Source organism: Lepidochelys kempii, chromosome 3, assembly GCF_965140285.1.
Source record: "Lepidochelys kempii isolate rLepKem1 chromosome 3, rLepKem1.hap1, whole genome shotgun sequence".
Taxonomy (NCBI): Eukaryota; Metazoa; Chordata; order Testudines; family Cheloniidae; genus Lepidochelys; species Lepidochelys kempii.
The window spans coordinates 83,503,669-83,526,084 of NC_136382.1; the positions used below are offsets into that span (position 1 = coordinate 83,503,669).

The following is a 22,416-nucleotide window of genomic DNA, read 5'->3' on the forward strand; positions in this document are numbered from 1 at the left end:
GTGTTAGATTATGATTTCTTTAAATGGCTGAGAAAAGAATTGTGCTGAATAGAATAACTATTTCTGTCTGTGTATCTTTTTTGTAACTTAAGGTTTTGCCTAGAGGGGTTCTCTATGTTTTTGAATCTAATTACCCTGTAAGATATCTACCATCCTGATTTTACAGGGGGGATTTCTTTATTTCTATTTACTTCTATTTTTTATTAAAAGTCTTCTTGTAAAACACTGAATGCTTTTTCATTGTTCTCAGATCCAAGGGTTTGGGTCTGTGGTCACCTATGCAAATTGGTGAGGCTTTTTATCCAACATTTCCCAGGAAAGGGGGGGTGCAAGTGTTGGGAGGATTGTTCATTATTCTTAAGATCCAAGGGTCTAGGTCTGTAGTCACCTAGGCAAATTGGTGAGGCTTTTTACCAAACCTTGTCCAGGAAGTGGGGTGCAAGGTTTTGGGAAGTATTTTGGGGGGAAGGACGCGTCCAAACAGCTCTTCCCCAGTAACCAGTATTAGTTTGGTGGTGGTAGCGGCCAGTCCAAGGATAACGGATGTAATATTTTGTACCTTGGGGAAGTTTTGACCTAAGCTGGTAAAGATAAGCTTAGGAGGTTTTTCATGCAGGTCCCCACATCTGTACCCTAGAGTTCAGAGTGGGGGAGGAACCGTGACATCTGCGCTGAGAGGACGACTGGTGGGAGGGAGAATGGTTCTGATAGTACAGAGACCGGCGCCTCCCCTTAGGCAATCCACGTCAAGACGATGGGGACCGTGATTGCAGTGCTGGTGACTGAGGGCAAGACCCAGAGGAGCTGGGCTGCAACTCCAGAGATCTGTGGTGCAGAGATGGAGAATTCTGCCTTGTCTCAAGGGTTCGGTGGCACTCCACTGGCCCGAGAGGTCTTAGTGGCTGGCTTGCCCTCGTTCCTGCAGTGCCGGCAGAGGCCTCTGCTCTCTTGGCACAGAGGGAGATTGGGAAGGCGTTGATGCAGTCAGGAGTTTGGGTCTCCTACTGCTCCCGGGAGTCAGTGATGAATCCTTTAAGGGACTATGGGCGCTGACAGGGGAGGCACATATACGTGGCTCTGGAGTGACCACGCGGCCCAAATGAGTCCTTTGCTTGAAGTCCCATGGCCCTGCTTGCTCGGTGCCAGGGAGCCTGCTTCTGTGTTTTCTTTTTGGGCACCAGTGACGGGGAACGGTGCAAGGCAGAGCCCAGTGCCAGGGGTGCGCTGCACACCAAGGCTGAGGTACTAGGCAAGTCTTGGTGGGACGGCTCGGAAGCTGGACAAAGGGCAGCCTCCATAAGGAGGGCACACAAATGAATATCTTGCTCTGAGTCCTGGGTTGAAAATTTTTACGAATATGACACTTGCCCTTCACATGCGATTCCCCCAAGCACTTGAGGCAGCTGCCGTGGGGGTCACTTACAGGCATAGGCCTGTTACAGTCCATGAAGGGCTTAAATCCTGGAGACCAGCAAAGTCCCTGCTGGGACTCTAACTTGTAATTACACTTAACTACTTTACACTAAGGACCATAAACAAACTATTTCCAAGGCCCTAAGGCTCAAAGTCAGAGACAAAACTGCTAGCCCTTGCTATGCAAGGAAAGGCACTACGACTAACCACCACGGGGTAAAAAGGAACAGAGAGCATGTAGGGGGGTCGGCACCTGATAGACTGACGCATGAGCGTGGCACTTAAGGGGGGACACCGCTGGTCCTACAGATACCGCTAAGGCAAAGGTCTCCAACGACCGCGCACCAGGGCTCGGTCACACCTAGAATGGAACGTACATAAGCAAGCACTCGAATAACTCATTTTGATTGTATTTGGTCGCCGCATGCTGTGATATCCCAGGGTGAAATACACCCTCGTGCAAAGTACCAGTGCAAGTTCTTCACCACTTAATCCTCCCGTGGCGACGTCCAGGAAAGCTGCCACTGGAACAGCCCTACACGGCAGGAGGAGATCGGCAATTCCCGTGTGCAGGAGGGAGATAAAGGTGTGTCTGTGCCAGCCCACTGTAGTCGGTGCAGGCCATGGGAGGGGCCAGAAGATCCGTTTCCTTGTATGCAGTAGCCCTAAGTAACTGCACAAGTGACACAGGAATAACCAAAAGCTTCCTATCCCCAGGCTGGGTGTAGCATCAGGGGGATTCCACTTCTCCAGCCCCTTGTTCTTCAACTGCGGAAAGTCCATTAAGTCACAGTTTATGAGGATGAAATTAATTTCATGCCTACTGCCTCTAAGGCACTAGCAAGGTGCATGTCACAATGAACACACACTTCCCCCCACTTCTCACTCCTGTACAACTGTATAAAGGATGGCCCTTGTTACCATGTTTAGACAAAAGGTTATTTATTGCCCGTATCTCCTTTGGGTGTAGCTTTTGTGCCTTTTTTGGCATTTCACTACAAGTCCTGCTGGCTTTACCTGGGTTATCTTCCAATATGCACACATGGCTTGATTCAAAACCAATTGAAAACGATAGAGGTGTGTTTCTACTTCAGTGAGTATGAGATCAGACCCACATTGCTCCACATGGATCAACTGGTGACAATGTAACGGATACAATAGTGTGGGGGTTTTTTACCTGTGGATTAGTGACCGGGGGTTTTAACTGCTCAACTGCTATTTTATTCTTCTTCCCCATCTCATTTTTCTGCAGTTCCCTGAAAAACTTCTTGAGTCTAGATAAACTATTTGGCAACATATTCCAAATCTATCATCTCCCAAAATATCTGCATTTCTGCTTCACGGTGTGAAGTGACCATTTTGACCAGTGCTTGTTATTAGTTATCAAGTTATCTTTGTGGGCCGTAGATACCTTTAGACCAATATTTTACTCAAAGTCAGTTTTAGGTATTTGACTTTTCTTTTATAAATACAAAATTCAACCTGGTTTGTCGATTCTAACTTTCCAAGTACTCCCAATATTCATACATCATATTATAATATTCATAATATTATAATATTATTAATTATATCATATTAGCTTCCATATTATCAACTTTAAGTAAATATGCTCTGTGGTTGGATCAGTTTAATGATTTATTTTCTCTTAATACAATCTTTTCTTCTCTGTGTGTTAGGCCTTGGAAGATATTCAACTCAAGATTTCTAAAAGTAAGGGAAGTGACTTTCAGAAGTGCTAAGCACCTAGTAGTTGCTACTCTCAGGAAATTAAGTGCCTAAATATTAGCATAAAAGAATATATCACCCATCTCAGATTCTCCAAACCACCTCCTGCATTTTAAGCACAATTAAAAGTTACAGTAAATTGTTTTTCCAGGTGCAGTTAACATAACTAAATTAAAGTTTAACATTTTTCTTTTGCTTATTTCATAGAATCATAGAATCTCAGGGTTGGAAGGGACCTCCGGAGGTCATCTAGTCCAACCCCCTGCTCTAAGCAGAACCAATCCCCAACTAAATCATCTGAATTATTTGATACAGTAGGTCTGATTCCTCTTCTCCCATTTCTTTCAACAGTGAAATGTCTTTTGCAGAGTTCAAATTACTGGAATTCTCTGGGAAAGAATTATTGCATCACCTATTTGCATAATGCAGTAGACAAAAAATTAATCCCAAACCATACAAAGTAAAAAAGAATGCTCTGGTGTTAAAAGGCGACAAGCCATCTAAACTGAATCAGGCTTTCAGGCAGGAGTCCCATCTTCATACTTATCTTCTAAGTAGCTACCACACTGCTGCTGCTACATAAGCATGAAGTGCTATACCCCAGAAGAGATACTATATTCACATTTAGGACATTTTTAAATTTTATTTACAACTATTGCAATTACAAAGAATATATCAATGTAAATTTGCATTGAAAATGACAACCCTTTTTAATAAGCAAAGTCACAAATTAGTGAGCAGCTATTTTGGCATTTGGGTGGCTTCCATAGGGTGGAAATTTCCCTGTAGGACAAACTTACATTTGTCACACAATATGTATTATGGTATTGCAGCCTTGTAGCTCTTCAGCACTTAGTAATGGACATACATCTCTCTTTACATGATTGACATTTGTAATCACATTTATACAGCATACCTTTACTGGTTATATTGGGGTGGGAAACCTATAAGCTGTGCCGAAATACCTGCTACCTTAGCAGCCACGTAGGGTGCCCCACCCCTTAAGTAATCATTTGCTTGGAAAATAAAGTGTGTTCCCATGTTACTGACCCTGTTTAGTCCTGTGACAAGGATAAAAAAGAAAGGGATGCACAAAATTACAAATGCAAAGAGTCATCAAATTTTGTCCAGTTTATTGTTAGGAATTCAAAACTGATACAAAACATGCCTCCTTTGCACACTATTTTTCCCTTAAAAGTTTTCTGACAGTGTCAGGTAGATAAGAATTAAGAATGTATTTCAACTTTCAGAGTGAACCTTTTACAAAAGGTATTACATATAAGCTACCAACTTTGTGTAACGTATGGTTCCACACTCATTTTTAGACAGATAGTTTATCAAAAGAATCAGATCCTGCACTGATCTGCTGAAGTATAGGCTTAAAAATGTTTTAAGCCATTAATAACATTTTATGACCTTGTCAAGAAGTGTTTGTAATCTGCATGATAATTCTGGGCAATGAAGAAAAGGCAGTAGAGTCCCAAAAGGCAGCCCCCAAGCCTACATGGAATGTGCCCAGAGGTATGATGCCAACTTGTGATGACCAACATAAGAAAAACAGAAGATTTAAAGCTATGATTTAAGCTGTATCACTGCAAAATATCAAATGAATATCACAGAATTTACCAAGCTTGAAACTTGAGCAGATGTCGTTTCAAACAACAGAGACTTGAGATGTAAATCATACCTAAACGTGTTCCAAAATAAATTCAAGAAAAATTGATTTAAAGATTGCTCCTAGCTAAGAGTACCTTTTATTTTATTGGACCCTAAATTGATCAGACAATACATAGCCCACGCTTTTGGACATTTATAATAAAAAAGATTTTATTTTCAATTGAAATAAATTCACCATCCTGCACTTAATGGCTGTAACAAGCCATAAGCATCTTCCACGTTGTACCAATCATAACACATTTGTTTGACCTTCACTGAGAAGTTATATAATGCACTCAACACTTGGTAAAGAGAGAAACTAAACTCAGCCTTCTCAATGCTTTTGCACGGTGTTTCTTGTTTATTGTACAGTTCCACAGTCAGACCAAAGTTTGCAGTGTGTGCAAATGTTGTAGTTAATTAATAGTACTGTTTAATCATCATCTTCTTCCTCCTCCTCTTCTTCCTCAAAGCTATCTTCAAAGCCCTCGCTGTCCTCCTGGTCCTCATCACCCTCTATTGCTGTATCCCATTGTGGGTGATTTTCTGGCACTGGTTTAGCTTCATGAACTTCCAGCTGCACAGAGCGGTTGGGCAGAGAGAGAGAACAAAAAAGGTGATTGAATGAAACAACAAATATCAGAAAAGCATGAAAAATGATCTGCTTCTTATACCACATAAAATTGTAAACAAGTTTGTCTTGAGGAGTCAGTGTGTTAGAATTTCTCATTGACTGTGTGTCTACATTTTGAAAAAGAATATTCTTTACTAACTGATTTATGGGGCAAACCCCCAATGACAAAAGCACACCTGTATATTTAAATACATATACAAACTTATCTGAGACTGGGTGACTTAATAAAACGAAATTGCTGTTTTTGACCACATGCCTGGCATTTCCTGAAAAAAAACCTGACTGATTCATTATGGTTTTTTTATGTGAAAGAGTCTATATTAGCATTCTATATCAGGCAAGTAATTTACAGTTAAGGATTGTTCAGATTTGAAATCTTAAATCTTAGAACTGTTGAATCTAAAGCTGAAAAGCTGTGCTTTCATGCTGCCTCACTTCTGCCTAGCTATGTGCACATTAACATCTGTTCTAAGTGATTTTCAGCAAGAAATCTACTAGGGTTAAAATATCACCTTCAATGGTTTAACCTGGTCCAAACCCATAAACGAATCCGATCTTAAATAAACCAAGTACTGGTAGTTTCCAGGTTTGCCTGGTGCAGGAAATTTCAGTTCTACCTAGAAAACACAAATAATTCCAAATGTTTTTTATTCTGAGCAGACCTTCAAAGGACGTGTGTGAACAACGTATAATTGACTTCTACAGTTTAACATACAGTACATATCACAAAATAATAGTGATTGCTTTTTAGTTACTGAAGGGTGCTACTTTGTCCATAAGCCACAACATAGTAAAATACATGCATGAGATACATGCTAATAGCCACAAATGGGTACCAAAGAGAGGAGATATCTAAACACAATAGCTAGAGCAAAGGATTAATTTTATCACATCATCACATTTCTACTATATGTAGTCCTGGAAAAATGACCCTAATTTTTTTTTTTTTTAAGTTTCATAAAAAAAGTTATTTTGTACTTTTGAAGGTAAAAAAGGATAGTAAAATTAGAGATTAATAGCTAGTCTGTGGAAAGTATTTCATGTACCTTATCACCACTTCTATATCATACTGAAGTTTAATTAGCAATATAGTTAAGTAAAAATGCAGCACTTATTTCTTGTATGCAGAGTGAAAGGATTAAACATTCAAATAGGATATTAATAGGGAGGAATTAATGCAATTTTAAGTGATGAAAGAAATTTTACAATTCTACTTTTAAGAACTTAAAAGCCACTGTCAATAATTGCGACATGACAAGTAAATATTTCTGTGGCAGTGGGAATTTGCTCAGAAGTCCAAGAAAAACAGAAAAGGTAAAGTGCTAAGAGTAAACACAGAGGGAGCTGAACTGCATATAACTGCTTAATAATTTGGATGATTTTTACGCTTATTGCCCATACTGCCAAAGGCAAAACTAGGTAAACAAACTTGAAAAATTTCATCTGCGTAGAAATAGAACGTTTTATTTCCAATAATAAAATAGAATCTAGTTGAAAGAACAAAGTTCTGTGAAATCTGTAGGATGAACTGATGTAAGCAATAAAAAAAGCAAAATACATCATTTTCAGAAATACTTTATAATGACTTAAATCATTATTAAATTAACCCATGTAGTATAACAAAGTAACAGAACATTTACATGCCCTTTTCTGACCTCAGAAATCAGGTCAGCCCTAACACAGTAAACCTCCCACCTTGCTGACTGATATCAAAAACCACCCATATGAAATTAAGTAGTATGTCTTACACTGATTCTTTTCATGTAACAGTTTTATTTTATAACACTATAGCCTATAACAAGAATGTTCCATCAGTTAATTTCTCTACAGAAATATAACATTAATAATATTACACTGTGGAATATCAACATCCAAAACCAGCTGCTGAGATTACTAATTCACCAAATCTCTGTTTTACAGAGAAGTTAACAATATTAGCTGTCCTACATTTAAACAGTTTTATTTAAAAGCTATCTATGCACATGAATCCTGCTGGCCATCAGCTTTTCATGCCAGAATCAATCACAGTTCCTCCTTGTCAACCTCACCATTTTCAACCTCAATTCTGGAAAGAGAAGAAGCCAGAATAAAACTGCTCAAAGTTATTCCCCTCCACGAAGTTCTTCAGTAATATAAGATCCTGGCCTATCAGTCAGATGAAGACAAACTATATCTAGTCTATCTCTACCTAAGAAAAACAGATTATGGAAACACAGCATTACAGTTCAGAATATGCTATGTAATTATACTATTGTTTTCTGTAAACCACTTCAATGTATTTTAGAAATATTTAAAATTAAGTGTTTGATACTCAAATCTACAAATACTTTACCTCTTCTCTATCTTTGAGCGTACACACATGATATGGCATAGATACTAATGTCTGATCCTTCCGATCGGCAATATACAGCCACCACCATTCTTGTTTTTCCTGTTAAAAAAAATAATAATATGAAAGACTAGAAAGTAGAGGTAACATTTTAAAAGGCCTGGTATACCATAATAATTTATTACAGTGCAGATATATAATATAAGAATAAACTACGTTGTAAGAGTTAAAAACTTACAGTACCTACTGCACATTGAAGAGGAAGAGGTTACTTATGCCTGGTCTACACTTAAAAATTACACTGACCTAGTTACATCGCTCAGAACTATTAAAAATTTCAGACCCTGAGTACCACAGTCAGGTTGACTTAACCTCTAGGGTAGATAAGAATTCTTCTGTCAACCTAGCCACCGCCACTTGGAGAGGTGGACTAACTACATCGATGGAAAAACCCCTTCCATTGAGGCAGGAAGCAGCTACTCTTTGGTGCTACAGAGGCACAGCTGTGACGCTGTAGTGTAAACATGGAGCATACGCAGCCCCTCAAGAGGCACTATACTGGAAAAAACAGAGGGTAAGATGTATAGTCTTTGTTTAGGTTATAAAACAAAATGGTTGGGAGAAACTAGAATGCCAGTTTCTGTAAGCAACTTCTCTCCTCATTCAACTCATCTTGGTGGTCTGGTAAACAGTTGCAATACAATATCAACAAATTGAAATCTCTCTCTCTAGAGGGAGACAGACATATTGTTGCCTTATGGTTAATTAATGTGTTATATGAAAGTTGTTTCAATGCTAATAAATGGTTGCTGGAGTGTTTCTACAGCTTTGAAGGAACTTTTCTGGTGGTCCATGCTGAAGGGCAGGGCTTAGAACCTCTAGCAACACTGGACCAGCTTCAAATTCCAAAGGTGGGAGATATTTTTTATTAAAAGATGTATAGAATGTGAAATGATGTCTGGACTTCACTGAAATACACTTTCAACCTCAACTAGTATTTTAACTACATTTTTTGCTTGCAAATATTTCAGAAGCCTTTCAGAAGAATTGCACACTAATCAATGAATTAAATTGAAATTTAAGTTACAAAACAACAGTACATTACAAGTTCTTTTACTTTTTAAAGTGACTAATTATAAGACTAGTAAATCACAGAAATCCCACTAAAATACTCACATGGGACATATAGCAGGATCTATTTTTTACTACCACCAATAGAAATCTTGGATTCCTATCACACTAGTGAACACTAAGGCTGATTAGCACAAAATCTATTTTGCATTGATCAGCTCAAGGTGAGGAGAACGTGAAATTAACTTGACATATTAATTTTCCATTTTTACGGGATATCAATCAATGGGAAAGCACCTGCATCTCCATTCGGTAGTAGCACAGCTTTGTGTGTTTAATGGGCCAGTCACTGAAAACAGGACATGCAGGAACTTATCCATAAACTGATTTTTAAAGGTTTAGATTTTTTTAAACTTACAGCAACATACTACATTTTTTATTAAGTTTCCTATGTGCATGTTATCACATGTGGATATTGAGTACAGATTGATTTTTCATTTTAATAATTAAAATTCAGAATCAGATTACTATTTTTAAATAATTTTCAATAGTGAAGAAGGATCCTATGCAGAGGAAATTTGCATTTAAGTGTATGAGAGTCAGTGGCAGCTATTCAGCAATGGATAACTAAAGCGTGAGCCAAGTACACACTATGAATTATGAGAAACATAGCAGAGATGGGCAAAAATTTTCAGTTAAAATTATTCATTGACAAATGCAGATTTGGGGTCAATCAAAATATTTTGAGAATGTATGTCAATTCTGATTAACTGTTTTCAGTAGAGAAAAAAATCAGGAAATGTCAAAATGGTTCATTTTGACATTTATTAAATGAAATGTTTTGATTTTTCACGCTAGATTAATAAGGGCCTTCAGCACCATTCACAAAACCCAGGAGAAGGGGGTGAACTGAATAGCCCCGTGGCTAGAGAGCTCTTCTGGGATGTGGAACTCCCAGGTTCAAATCCCCACTCTATTTGATGCAGAACAAGGACTTGAACTTGGATCTCTCACCTGCCAGGAGAGTACCCTAACCATTGAGCTATGGGGTATTCTAGGATGTCTCATTCTCAATAACTCCTGTTGAAGCTGTCCTACCTTGTAGGAAATACTTTATATACAATGGGCCAGCAAGAGAATGACTCTATAGGCTTAGGGCACTCACCTGTGAGCAGCGAGAGTTGCATTCCAATCTCTGCTCCAATGAATATTTTAGGTATTACATTGTAATACTGTGTTCAAATATTTATGGAGGTGGCCAATTACCATCCTGACCGTTTACATGTTGTACCTCTTTCCCTTACATTCTAACATACAGTTAAGCAATAGATATAGTTGTTAGGGCATGGATCATGCCTCAAAGTTGGTGTTAAAAACAATTTTCGACAGTAACGGTAACAGGAAAACAAAAAATCAGGATTCAGAGTAACAGCCGTGTTAGTCTGTATTTGCAAAAAGAAAAAGGAGTACTTGTGGCACCTTAGAGACTAACCAATTTATTTGAGCATAAGCTTTCATGAGCTACAGCTCACTAAGTGTAGCTCACGAAAGCTTATGCTCAAATAAATTGGTTAGTCTCTAAGGTGCCACAAGTACTCCTTTTCTTTTTGTGAAAAAATCAGGACACATTGATAGTTATAACTTTCACAGAGGTCAACAGATACAACTTGTAATTAAACGTGCAATCCTAATTCGGTATGGTTTGTCACAGAGGGATAATCTTGCAAGAGAGGTGCCACCTTCCCATTCTTTCTAAACCGATTAGTGGTTGGATTCAACAGTGTATGCCTATTTGAACCTGGCAGGCTACTATGCTGTGGGCAAAATGCCTTTTAACAGATGGGTACAAGTGCAGGCATGCCAGGGAACCAGTATGTTCATGGAGCTGGAATATCGGGGCATAATTCTACCTAAAAATGTCAAAGCCACAATCTGTGCAGTTTCTGGATCTATGACTGAGGGAACAGAAGAGATTTATTTATTTAGGAATATGTATCAAGTGAAGATACAGCCCTGGCAAACAAAATTAATTAGCTGCCCAAGAAGTTTGTTAAAGCAGAGTTAAGTTTGCTCAGTGCTGACTCATGGCCTTTTAGAATGTTGCGTTCAATCACGCTCAAACCTCTGAAAACCAGGAAATATAGAATTAAAATATATGCCACTCCCACAATGTAACCTTAACTCTTCCCCTTGAGCTGGCAATAACAACTAGGAATTGTTCAGTAAAGGTAGTGCATAAGTAGCACATGAAGAACTAGGAGGTGTCATTGTTTGCACTAAGCTTCAGATTTGATTTGCAGCATTTATCTGCACCCACTCCAGCTGCATTCACGGTGTCAGATGTAGCTGCACTGAATGGTGGAGGGATTAGTGGGAGTTGGAAGACTTGTAACTGTGATATGAGGAGAGGCATAGCTGCTGACTTCCAGATTTCCTGGGGGTGCTCGACCCCCTGCTCTGTCCGCTCCCCGGAGGATGCCCCATATATAACTGGTGCCTCCCCATGGGGGAGTGGGGAGGAGGAGGCGGCACAAGCAAAAGGGCAGGTCACATGCATGTCCCCCCATGCCCAGTGCCACCAGTCTCCCTGCCCCATGTTACCTGCAGAATGGGAGGCGCTTTGTCCTCCCACTGCGCCTGCCCTCCCGGCACATTCTGCTGCTCTCCCTGCTCCCCAGGAGCCCAGGCGGGGAGCAGAAGGGAGACCCTTTTAACGCCGGCCCCTCCCGGGCGCTGCTTTGCAGCCCTGCCCAGCAGCTGCTTGAGAGAGTCTGGCTGGGGAGGAGGTTTCTTTCGCTCCCTGCTTGGCTCAGCTACTGGGGACTCCAGCACCCGAGCCCAAGCAGGCAGCAGGAGGCACCTCCCCAGCCATGGTCTCTCAGGCAACGGCCACGCAGGGCTGCAGAGCAGCGTCTCAGTGGCTGGAAGCAGCTGGTTCCACCCCTTCCACTCCCCGCATCTGGGCCATGCGTTGCCCAGGCCTGCCCCCGTTCCTCTCCCAGCATGCCACCAAACAGCTGATGGCGGCACTGCGGGGGACAGGGATGAGCTGATCGGTGGGGCCTGGTGCTGGGGGGGAGGGGGGAGAAGGGGAGGGGCCTGCTGGTGGCTGCTCAGCACCCACTATTTTCCCCCCCCGAGGTGTATGTGTACCTCGAGGGATCAAGTATGCCAATGTTCTGTTCTATAGGTGCCTCAGTAGCAGTGCACCAGGATCTTCTCCTCATGGGGATTTTCAGCAGTCCAGTGGCATACATGACTGCGATCTCCTGTGAACAGTGAGTGGGGTAAGTGAAAGCAATGTCTCAGAAGGAATACTCCTGGCAATGGTGAATGGGTGGTAACATTTAGCAACTTTGGGGTGATCTGTGCAGGCTCATGGTTTGAGTTTAGACAGCTTCTGTTCACTACACCTTGCTCTAACCCAAGTTTTGTTTTGTGCTCAGTATCCAGTGCATTCTGTATCCACAGTATTTGTAGCAATTGTAAGAGTAGGGTACTACTATGTGCTATGAATGTGTTGGGGCATCACCTGAAGAGGGCAGAGTTAAGGTTGTGTTATGGAGGTAGTGTGTATCGTTACTCTTCATTTGCTGGTTTTCAGAGATTTGAGCATAGGTAACTTGATGTTCTGAAACGGCACTAGGCATCACTGGGCAACCTTAAGTCTGAATTAAACTTTTTGGGTAGTTAATTTCCTATTTTTATTTAAAATAACTTCTCAGGTTTACAGCTCAGTTTTCCCCATTCCACTGCTGCTGGCTCCTTGGAAATGATTATACAGAAAACAGAAGACACTGTCTGCATATTAGTGACTTCAATGCCCATGAATCATCTCACCTCCCTGCCTATCCAGACAGCCCAGTCCTCCCTCCCCAGCAATGGCGGAGTGGGCATTGACAGGGGCCCCAAAGGTTGAGGAGCTGGGCAGAAGAACAAGAAACAGTGCAGCCACTGACATGGAGTTAGTGGGGGGGTGTATTTTAAAGAGGGGACAGTAATGGTGTGGACGTATGGGTGTGGGAGGCAGAACTGAAGCCCCCCTACATCCTACACTACACAACTCTGACCATGTTCCTTTCCTCCCTACGCTATCATGCACTGCTCTGAGCTCCATTTTCCCCCTAGAAGCAGAAATACTGAGGGGGAAAGGTGACCCTGATGTTCCTTTCCCACTGATGGAGGCAGCAAGAGGATCAAGGGGAGTTCTGGGTTCCTTCCACTGATCAGGATGCAGTAGAGGGAAGGGGAGCCACTGATGGAAGGGGAATTGTTGGGTGATGTGGGGGGAGGGGTGTATCTGTAGGGGAGTATGGTAGGAGTGGAAGAAGGTGCAGATGGCTCCATTTCTTTCCCCTCCATGTATGTCACAGGAGGAGAAGGTGCTATAAAGAAATGTATAATGAACTGTGTTAGACAAATGTATATTAAACATTAGAGAAGTAGATATATATTTAATAGTGTTATAAGAAAGCGTAAAAGGGAATTTTTCTGCTTTCTGTATGTGACTTCTTGACACAGCTTTCAAAGGTTGGAAAAAAAATCAAAAAGTTGGTTTGTGTCTTATCTACAGCAGATTCTTGATGTGTGGATAACAGGATGAAGTGAACCATACAACGTGTAATTTACTAGCAAGACAGAGTAGGGAGGATAAACACTGAGTGGGCAGAACTAACCAGCAACTCCAAGGCCATAAAAATCAAATAAGTAACAATAAGATAAATGTCATAAGAAATAATGAATACATAGAAACAATGCTTAAAAAAATAGATATGAGGTATCAATTGGAGTTTTAGCAGAAGTAAAAAGGTATTAAAATTGGTTTTAAATGAAATATTTATAATTGAGATAGTTTTAATAATTTGTACCTGTGCAATGTTATGAGACAATGTATAAAGGGTGTGTGTTTAATAAATGGGGGTGGAGCAACACAGGACTTATACCAGACTGGATCAGCATAGATCTGATGATGACAGAAAGCCTACCTATGCCCCAGGACTGATCTTTATGTTATCCTGATCAAACTGCTTTATGCTTAATTAATTGTCCTAAATTTTTCTTATTAAAGCTTTAAAATCAGCTAAGCTTAGTAACTGGCGTGGAGAGTGCTTTTAACCCAACAATACCCAATTTTTCCTGATGGTTCTGCTGTGTCCGCACTTTCGAGCTCCTTAAGACCAAACGTTCCCTTTGATAATGATCCCTTATTTGTTAAGGAATCATAGAAAGTTACATTTTTGGAAACCCAGTTCTTTGTTCAAACTCTACTCACCGAAACTGGGTTTTCAAAATTAGTGTTTGGATGATCCCTTACACTAAAGGTTTTGCCTAGGGGTGTGCTGAGCCCTCAGTAGCTGTGCCAGAGCACAGCCCTAGGTGGCAGAGGGGCAGACCCCTTATACTGCACCATCTCAACCCCCTACTGTGGCCTGCACTGCTCTGATACCTCCCTTCACTGCTCCAACCCCCCCCCCCCCATATTCCCTAGCTCTTCACCAAATCAGTTGAGAATCTGAAAATGGGAGCTGTGTTACAGTTAACCCCTTGACCAGATGACTCAGTGACTTGCTTCCTTTCATCACATTCAGTCCCATTATTCAGGAAACAGGCAAGGAGCAGGAGTCATGATTACACTGCTGTAACTTCTTACTAGATTCTTTCATCTTCCCTCTAATTAATGCTGATTGCTTTCACAATACTTCTAAAGTAAAAACCAGACTCCCTGTGGATTTTAGAGCACTTGAAAATATTGGCTCTTAACCCAGAAACTTTAGTCTTCAGGCAAAACTTCCAGAAGGAGCCCCTTCAGAATGAAGACAGAAAACAACTAACGTGCACAACACAGATTCTATCAAAACTGCAAAGGGTAAGGCCTGAACTCATAGTACATGCATGTTGCTTAGGTAAATGCTCAGCATGTCATCTTGAGCTACCCAGTTAGAGTGAACAAAGGCTGATTGAAAACCCTGCAGCTTGTAACAAGCTCTAGTCTTGCTACACATGCACGTTTCACTCTTTGGCTGGTCAGTATGGCTCCAGCTGACCTGTCTAAATTTAACCTTCAATAACTTCTGAACTATTGCTTCCCAAAAGAGGCAGTGGGGGCCACACACTAACGGAGTTCAATTCTGAGCAGGTGAGATCAGTTTGGGGAGGATTACAGTCAATCAGCCTCACGTGTACAGAGCAAAACCCCTTTAGAATCACCAGGAGATTTTTGTAAACATTTAACTTTAAGGGGGCTTTATCTTAGGGACCCCGTTGCTCAAATAACCCCAAATTGGACCACTAATACTACCCTATATTCCCATAATGTACACTAGATTTCTAGATATGAGAGACATCATAGGGATTTTAGACTATTTAGGATAGTCACTTACTGTTTGAAAGATGACTATCAACCTTAACTATAGCAGAACTGCTGCTCTGCTATACCACTCTATAGAGAGAATGGGGAATGACAGAAGGGTTATAAGAAGTCACCATCCAAGAAGAGCTCTCTGCAGCAGATCTTGACAGATATGGTTTTGTGACCAAATTATATGCAATAGCTTAGCTGGAGGAGAACAAAAGTTGAATGCAGAAGTTTTATATCATTTCTGCTCAACAGGGACTTGGGAGTTCACACATCGAAGTTTGAGAATCCAGTGAAAAATTCAGTTTTCAAAAAAGCTATACTGGAAGTTTTTTTTTAATATATTAAAAATATATATTCTATATAATACATATATATAGAAAGAAAGTCTCAAGCAAACCAGCAATTTTGCTCTGTATAAATTAGCAATTTTAAAAATTAGAATTTTAACTTTAAAACAATATATAAATTCTAAACTATTAAGTTGTATACTTTGGTTGCATTAATTCCCATTTGTCACAGCTCTAATAAAGTTCACTGTTGCTGACCTCGGGAAAGTAAAGACTGTAAACAGGATGTGTTATCTTTGATTTGGTTTCCAGAAGGGCCCGCTCCTTTCGCTGTATACTTTGCTGTAGTTCTTGCCACTCCTGTTGAAGACAACAAGGATTTAAAGAGTTACTTTAGTCATCTCTTCTCCTATTAAAAATGAAATCCCAGCACATCAAGAACAGCACACAGACAGCATGGTAAATGTGTGTGCTAAGCTTTGTACAAAAAACAGGCAAGTGCAGACAGGGTTCAAGTTCGAAAGCCTGATGCTTAAAAATCAAATGGCAGTGAAATACATGAGACCAGCCAAATGGACACTTCTGAAAATGTGCTCGCTCCTTGTAAAAATCTGCAAAGCCACTACATTATTCTCCTTCAAATCACTCTTCAAAACTTACTTTTTCAATGTCGCCTACAAAATACTCATCAATGGCTAAGCAGTTGGTTGGCCACGACCATTGTTCACTACACTTAATTATCGCACTACTACCTTGTGCTCACCCGGTTTGTTGCATCCAACTGTTTTCTCTTATCTTATACCTAGATTGTAAGATCTCTGGAGAAGAAGCCACTGTTTTGTGTGTGAGACCCTAGCACAACAAGCCTCTTGGAGCTAATACAACCCAAATTCACAATAATTCTAACTTACCAAATGTCATATACAAACATACATACACACACACTTCTCCCACTGCTATGTGTGTGGGATGCATTGTACAATGCATAATAGTTAGGTGTGTCAAGGATTTAAAATTTAAGGGGAGGTTTTATATTGAAATCTCACAGCATCAAAGTTGATTAACTGTCAAATTAAGTTGAAAAACTTTAGTACATTCTTCCGCTAAAATTGAAGTTTTCATTTCTCTTGTTCTGTAATTTTAACATCTCTCTTTCTTTTCTGTAAGGAAACACTGCACTAAGGGACATGCATCATGGCAACCTCACACTGGAAGAAGACGACTTAATACGACTTTCTCCTGAGAGAGTTGATGCTACTACTTCATCCTTGTGTTGTTCAGCCTGAGGTGGTTGCTAAAGAGATACCATGTTTTCCCCACAACTCCAGAGGCAAAATCACCCTTCACCACAAAGTGAGACTTACAGCTTCATCGTCTTTGTTTTGTTTCTCATCTTGTTCTCTGTCGGAGTCTCTTTCACTTCCATCATCTCTTTCACTTTGAGAGTCCCTGTTAGTTTCTTCTTCATCAGACTCACTTCCTTTATCAGAAAGTTCCTCATCTTCCTCCCTTATTACAACTTCCTAAACAAAAACAAAACAATCTATTATTCCCATGGGCAGCATTCCTGTGCTCCAAGTCTGAAGGCCATGGGCTCTTAAGTCCCACTTGAGGACTAGTGCCTAATATGTGACACTGCAATGCCATGGGGTACTGCATTGTTTCAGATAGGGTTCTTTGAATGAAATGTAAAACACATTTCAAGACCATTTCTGGTTGATATACGGGGGAAATTAACATCCTAAAGTACTAAAAGAGTTGCGATATCAGAGACAGTGATACTAAAAGACTTAATAGCCGTTACATTTGTCCACTATTTAGGAACTACTGATTTTTAGTTCACTATTGTAAGTCCCCCATTATACACACTTTTCATTACTAAAATGTGAAGTGCTCTAAAAATCCAGTTCTGTATTCACCTTTAAGGGGAGTCAGGGCCCAGTCTACCCATGATGGGTGTAAGGGGAGAAGCCCATCTCAGCCCACCTGTAAGTAATTTATTGCTTAAGTGGCTGGTTGGCATCTAATTGGCTAACAAGCACGTGGACCTGATAAAAGGCTACCAGCACTCAGGTGTTCCTAAGGGAGAGGAGCTCCCACAGAACAGAGCAAGAGAACACCAAGATAAGGAATTTAGGGAAGAACTTCCCACATAGCTGTCGGGGGCCCAGCCTGCAAGGAGCTTTGTGCTGCCTGGAAAAAAGCGGCAGTCAGGAAGGCCATGAAGAGGCCCTGGCTCCATTTAAGGAAACAGGGTTGAAAGTGTCTTGCAGATAAAGTGCCTGAGAGTGGGATGAATTCAGGCAGGACTGAAACTCAGATGAAATATGTCTTCCAGGTAAGAAGCCTGGGTAAAGGACTTACCTGAATTTATTACATTTTCCATTAATAAGTGATTCCCTCTAAAAAGGACATTGATAATAAAATTAGCAAGGCTTTTATGTGATAACCTATTCAGGAAAATTAAGGCAGGGCACATCCATAGCAAAGCACATGGCCACAAGGGGGCGAGCAGGGACAGCACACACCTTTCACACAGCAATACATCATTTGAAAGAGAACCATCTCTTCTCCTCCCCCGTATCATCTACAACATTAATGTCACAATCTAATTGAATCTCTTTAAGAATTGGTGTCTCAGTTGTGTTTGTCATTCCCATAGTATTTGGGCTAATTTTTTTATTGTGTTAAACAAAAATACCTTTTATCCATATGCTCCCAGTTAACTAACAAAGCCAGGAAGAAGCAAATCAAACCAGATCAGAGGGAGAGTTACTCCTTACACACACCTCTAACGTGTTCACAAAGAAAGAAAACTTATGAGGGACTTCAATTTGGGAAACACATGCAGGTCTCATACAGTCAGTACTAAAACACCATTAGAATTTCTAAAAGTCAGATAATTTTTTAACACAAAAATTATGGCACCCAACATGAGGTAACTATTGTGAACTTCACTGTGACAGTTAAAGATTAACTAGTCATTGAACTGAAAGTTGGTAATTGCCTTGGGATCAGTGACTGTTTACCCATATTGAATGTAACCAGATCATGGAGAATAGTCCCAACCAGTAAAATACACACAACATAGTGCTTCAAAAAGGGCTAATTTTCCAAAGTTGAAGAAAAGTAAGAGTAGAACTGATTGGGAGGAAAAAGGTGAATGAAAACTGGGAGTTCTTTAGTAAGACTTTGGTTAGATGGCCAAAAAGCTACCATTCTACAATCAAGAAAGACTTTGGGTAAAAGTCCATCCTGGTTCAATGAGAAAGCGAAGGCAGCAAATATATATAAAACAAATGCAAAAAAGGGATGTTGATAGCAATTGATATAAATTTTAAAAAAGTTACGGAATTGTAGACACTGATAAGGGAAACTAAAGACATCAAGGGAAAAAATCCAAGGCATGCAGGGATAAGGACACTAAAAAAAAATGTCCTTAAGTATATTAGGAACAAGAGAAAAGCTAACAATGGCCCATTACTCGAGAGACATGGTAAAATAGTTAATGATGCAGAAAGGTGGAAGAAATCAATAAATACTTCTGCTCTGTATTTGGAAAGAAGTGGGATGATGTACATTCCAGTCCCCTAGTAACTAAACAGGATGTTATTTAACATTTGCCAAGAATAAATATTCTAAAATCAGAAACCCTGGACAACTTACATCCAATAGTCCTAAAGGAGTTGGCTGTATAGATCTCCGGCTTGTTGACATTAATTTTTAATAAATTTTGGAATACCAGGGAAATTCCAGAAGACTTGAAGAGTGCTAATGTGACAATATTCAGAAGATGGGAAGCAGCATGACCCAGGTAATTATAGGCCAGTTAGTCTGACATCAATCCGGGCAAAATAATGGAAAAGCTGAAATGGGATTCTATTAACAAAGAATTAAAGGATGGGAATGTAATTAGTGATGGTCAACAAGGCTTTATGGAAAACAGGTCTTGTCAAACAAACCTGATTTCATTCTTTAAAATTAAAAGTTTTGTTGATAAAGATAACTGCACAGATGTAATACAGTTAGACTTTTGTAAGGGGGTTGACTTAGTACTGTATGACATGCTGATTAAAAGTGAGCACCATACGCTATTAATAAAGTACGTTAAATTGATTAAAACTTGTTAACTAACAGACCTCAAATAGTAATTGCTAATGTGGAATCATCATAGAATGGAGATGCATCTAGTAGAGTTCAACAGGGATCAGTACTAGGCCCAATGCTATTCATTACTTTTATCAATGATCTGGAAGTAAATATAAATTTATAGCTGATAAAATTCAGAGATGACACACACAGTGATGGAGTGATAAATGACAACGACAGGGCAGTCAGAGCGACCTGGATCTCTTGGTAAGCTGGGCCCGTTCAAAACAAAGTATTCTAACACAGCCAAATGGAAGGTCCTACACCTAGGAACAAAGAATGTAGCCCAACCTACAAAATGGGGGACTGTATCCTGGAAAACCTCTGAAAAAGATGTAAGGGTCATAATGGACAAGTGACTCAGCATGAGCTCTCAGTGTGGTGATAAAGCAAAAAAGGCGAATGTGATCCTTGGATATATAAACAAGGGAATAGGAAGAGATGATTTTACTTCTTTTACTGATGAGAACAACATTGAAATACTGCATCCATTTTTAAAAGTATGTTGAAAAATTGGAGAGGGTGCAAAGAGCCCCAAAAATTATTTGAGAGTTGAAGAAAATACCTTACGCTGAGAAATTTAAGGAGCTCAATCTGTTTAGTTTACCAAAAGAAGATTAAGAGGTGACTTGATTACAGTGTATAAGTACCTCCCAGGGGGAAAATATCAGGTACTAAAGGGCTCTTTAACCTAGCAGAGAAAGGCCTAACAAGGATCAGTGGCTAGAAGTTGAAGCCAGACAAATTCAAAGCAGAAATTAATCAAATTTTTAATAATGAGGGTGATTAACTACTGAAACAAACTACCATGGGAAGTGGTGGGTTCTTCATCTCCTGAAGCCCTCTAATCAAGACCGGATGCCTTTTTAGAAGATATGCTTTAGTCCAGAGGTGGGAAAACTTTTTGGCCTGAGGCCCACATCTGGGCATGGAAATTGTATGGTGGGCCATGAATGATCAGAGTTCCCGGCCAATGGGAGCTGCAGGACCGGCGCTTGGGGCAGGGGCAGGGCAGTGTGCAGAGCCTTCTGGCTGCCCCTACACATAGGAGCCAGAGTGGGGACGTGCCGCTGCATCTGGGAGCCGCATGGAGCCCCGGCACATGTGGAGCAGGGCAAGCCCCAGACCCCACTCCCTGTCGGGAGCTTGAGGGCTGGATTAAACAGTCTGAAGGGCCGGATAGGACTCCCGGGCCGTAGTTTGCCCACCCCTGCTTTAGTCAAACACAAGTTCCTGGCACTCAATATAGGGATAACTGGGTGAAATTTAATGGCCTGTGATATATACAGGAGGTCAGACTAGGTGATTTAACAGTCCCTTTTGGCTTTGAAATCTTTCAATGAAATACCCCATTAGCTTGCTTTTGCTTCTGCTGCTTTGGCTGCTGCAATGGAGGAGGAGCAGGTTTCTTTTTCAAAGGTTTCTTTTTCTTTGATTTTGAAGCCTTCTTGGTTCCTTTATTCTTTTGCTGCCATCCTTTGTTCTTAACTTTGTTGGCATCTCCTTGCTGTAAGGAAACATGGTGGTTAAATAGTAGGCAGATTAAATTACACTAAATATTTTAACTTGAGGCAGCCATCTTCACATGCTTCAAATGTTTTAAGATATGATCCTACCTTAAAAGCTAAGTTCTACTGGATATTTGTATAGGTCTTTGTGAAAAAAAATCTATCACAAGTACATGAAAGAGTCACTCAATCTGAATGAAGGTTCATTTTCTCAACTAGGAAGCAGAGGCACTGTAATATAGTCTAATTCTCAACTTACCCCATCCTCCGTAGGTTGCTCTTCTGCTGCGCAGGTGGACTGTTCCTTTTCAAACACTTCCTGATTAGGGAGGAAATGAAGTCTTAATCTTTGTCTGTGCCAACCGGCACTGATGCTTAGAAAATTACACTGTCACTTAGATATTAAAGTAAATTTAACTAGACTAAATCTGAGGGGTTTTGTCCATTACTGAGAATTCTCTTTTCAGTGACAAACATAAGACACTAATTGACAAGTATGAAAAAGATTAAACAAAATTTGAATCCTTTGTACAGGATTTTACCAATACTAGCATAGTTCATCTATTAAAAAAATTCTCAGAATAATTACAGTGGTCCCTTGTGCTGAAAGATTTACAGTAAAAACTATGTTATCCAGCCCTGTACCAACAGGCAAGCTCTATAAATCAGCATTTCTGATCTTCATTGAAAGCCCAGTTTATAGTCCGATTGGCATAGGGCTGGCAGGCTCCCTACCTAGCTCTGTGTGGCTCCCCGGAAGTAGCAACATGTCCCTGCTGTTCCTAGGCGGAGGCACAGCTAGGCGGTTCTGTGCACTACCCCTGCCCTGTCCCGCGCGCTGGATCTGCAGCTCTTTGGCCAGGAATCGCAGCCAATGGGAGATGCGGGGGCAGTGCCTACAGGTAGAGGTAGCATGCAGAGTCGCCTAGCTGCACCTCCACCTAGGAGCAGCAGGGATGTCGCCACTCGTGGGGAGCCACCCGAGGTAAGCGCTGCCTGGATATGGCACCCCACACCCCAACCCCCTGCCCTGAGCCCCCCCTGCACTCAAACTCCATCTCTCTTAGTTAACCAGAATTTTTCACTTACCAGCATCCCCCACACCCCCAACATGCAAGATTACAAAGCTTTTACTGTACTTATGCTGTACAGTGTGAAAATTCTGTATCACAAAAGCAAGCAGTAGTAGTAAAATGCAAATTCTACCCCAGTTACAAGAATATTAAGAAACAAACTCAATATCTAGCCTGTCATTCATGGATCCAGGAGCACAAATCAAGCCAGAA

General features: G+C 40.6%; 1 protein-coding gene across 1 annotated transcript in view; it reads right to left on the minus strand.

Annotated features, from left to right (window-relative positions):
* Positions 1-4,254: 4,254 nt before the first annotated feature.
* SEC63 (SEC63 protein translocation regulator) overlaps positions 4,255-22,416 on the minus strand; it is a 100,484-nt gene continuing 82,322 nt past the window's right edge. Inside the window, exons 15-21 of the mRNA XM_073336936.2 lie at positions 21,390-21,449; positions 20,971-21,129; positions 16,838-16,996; positions 15,732-15,833; positions 7,761-7,859; positions 5,941-6,045; positions 4,255-5,371 (exon numbers count right to left, since the gene is read on the minus strand). Coding sequence (XP_073193037.1) covers positions 5,228-5,371; positions 5,941-6,045; positions 7,761-7,859; positions 15,732-15,833; positions 16,838-16,996; positions 20,971-21,129; positions 21,390-21,449 — 828 coding nt within the window. The 3' untranslated portion in view covers positions 4,255-5,227. The remainder of the gene's footprint in view (positions 5,372-5,940; positions 6,046-7,760; positions 7,860-15,731; positions 15,834-16,837; positions 16,997-20,970; positions 21,130-21,389; positions 21,450-22,416) is intronic.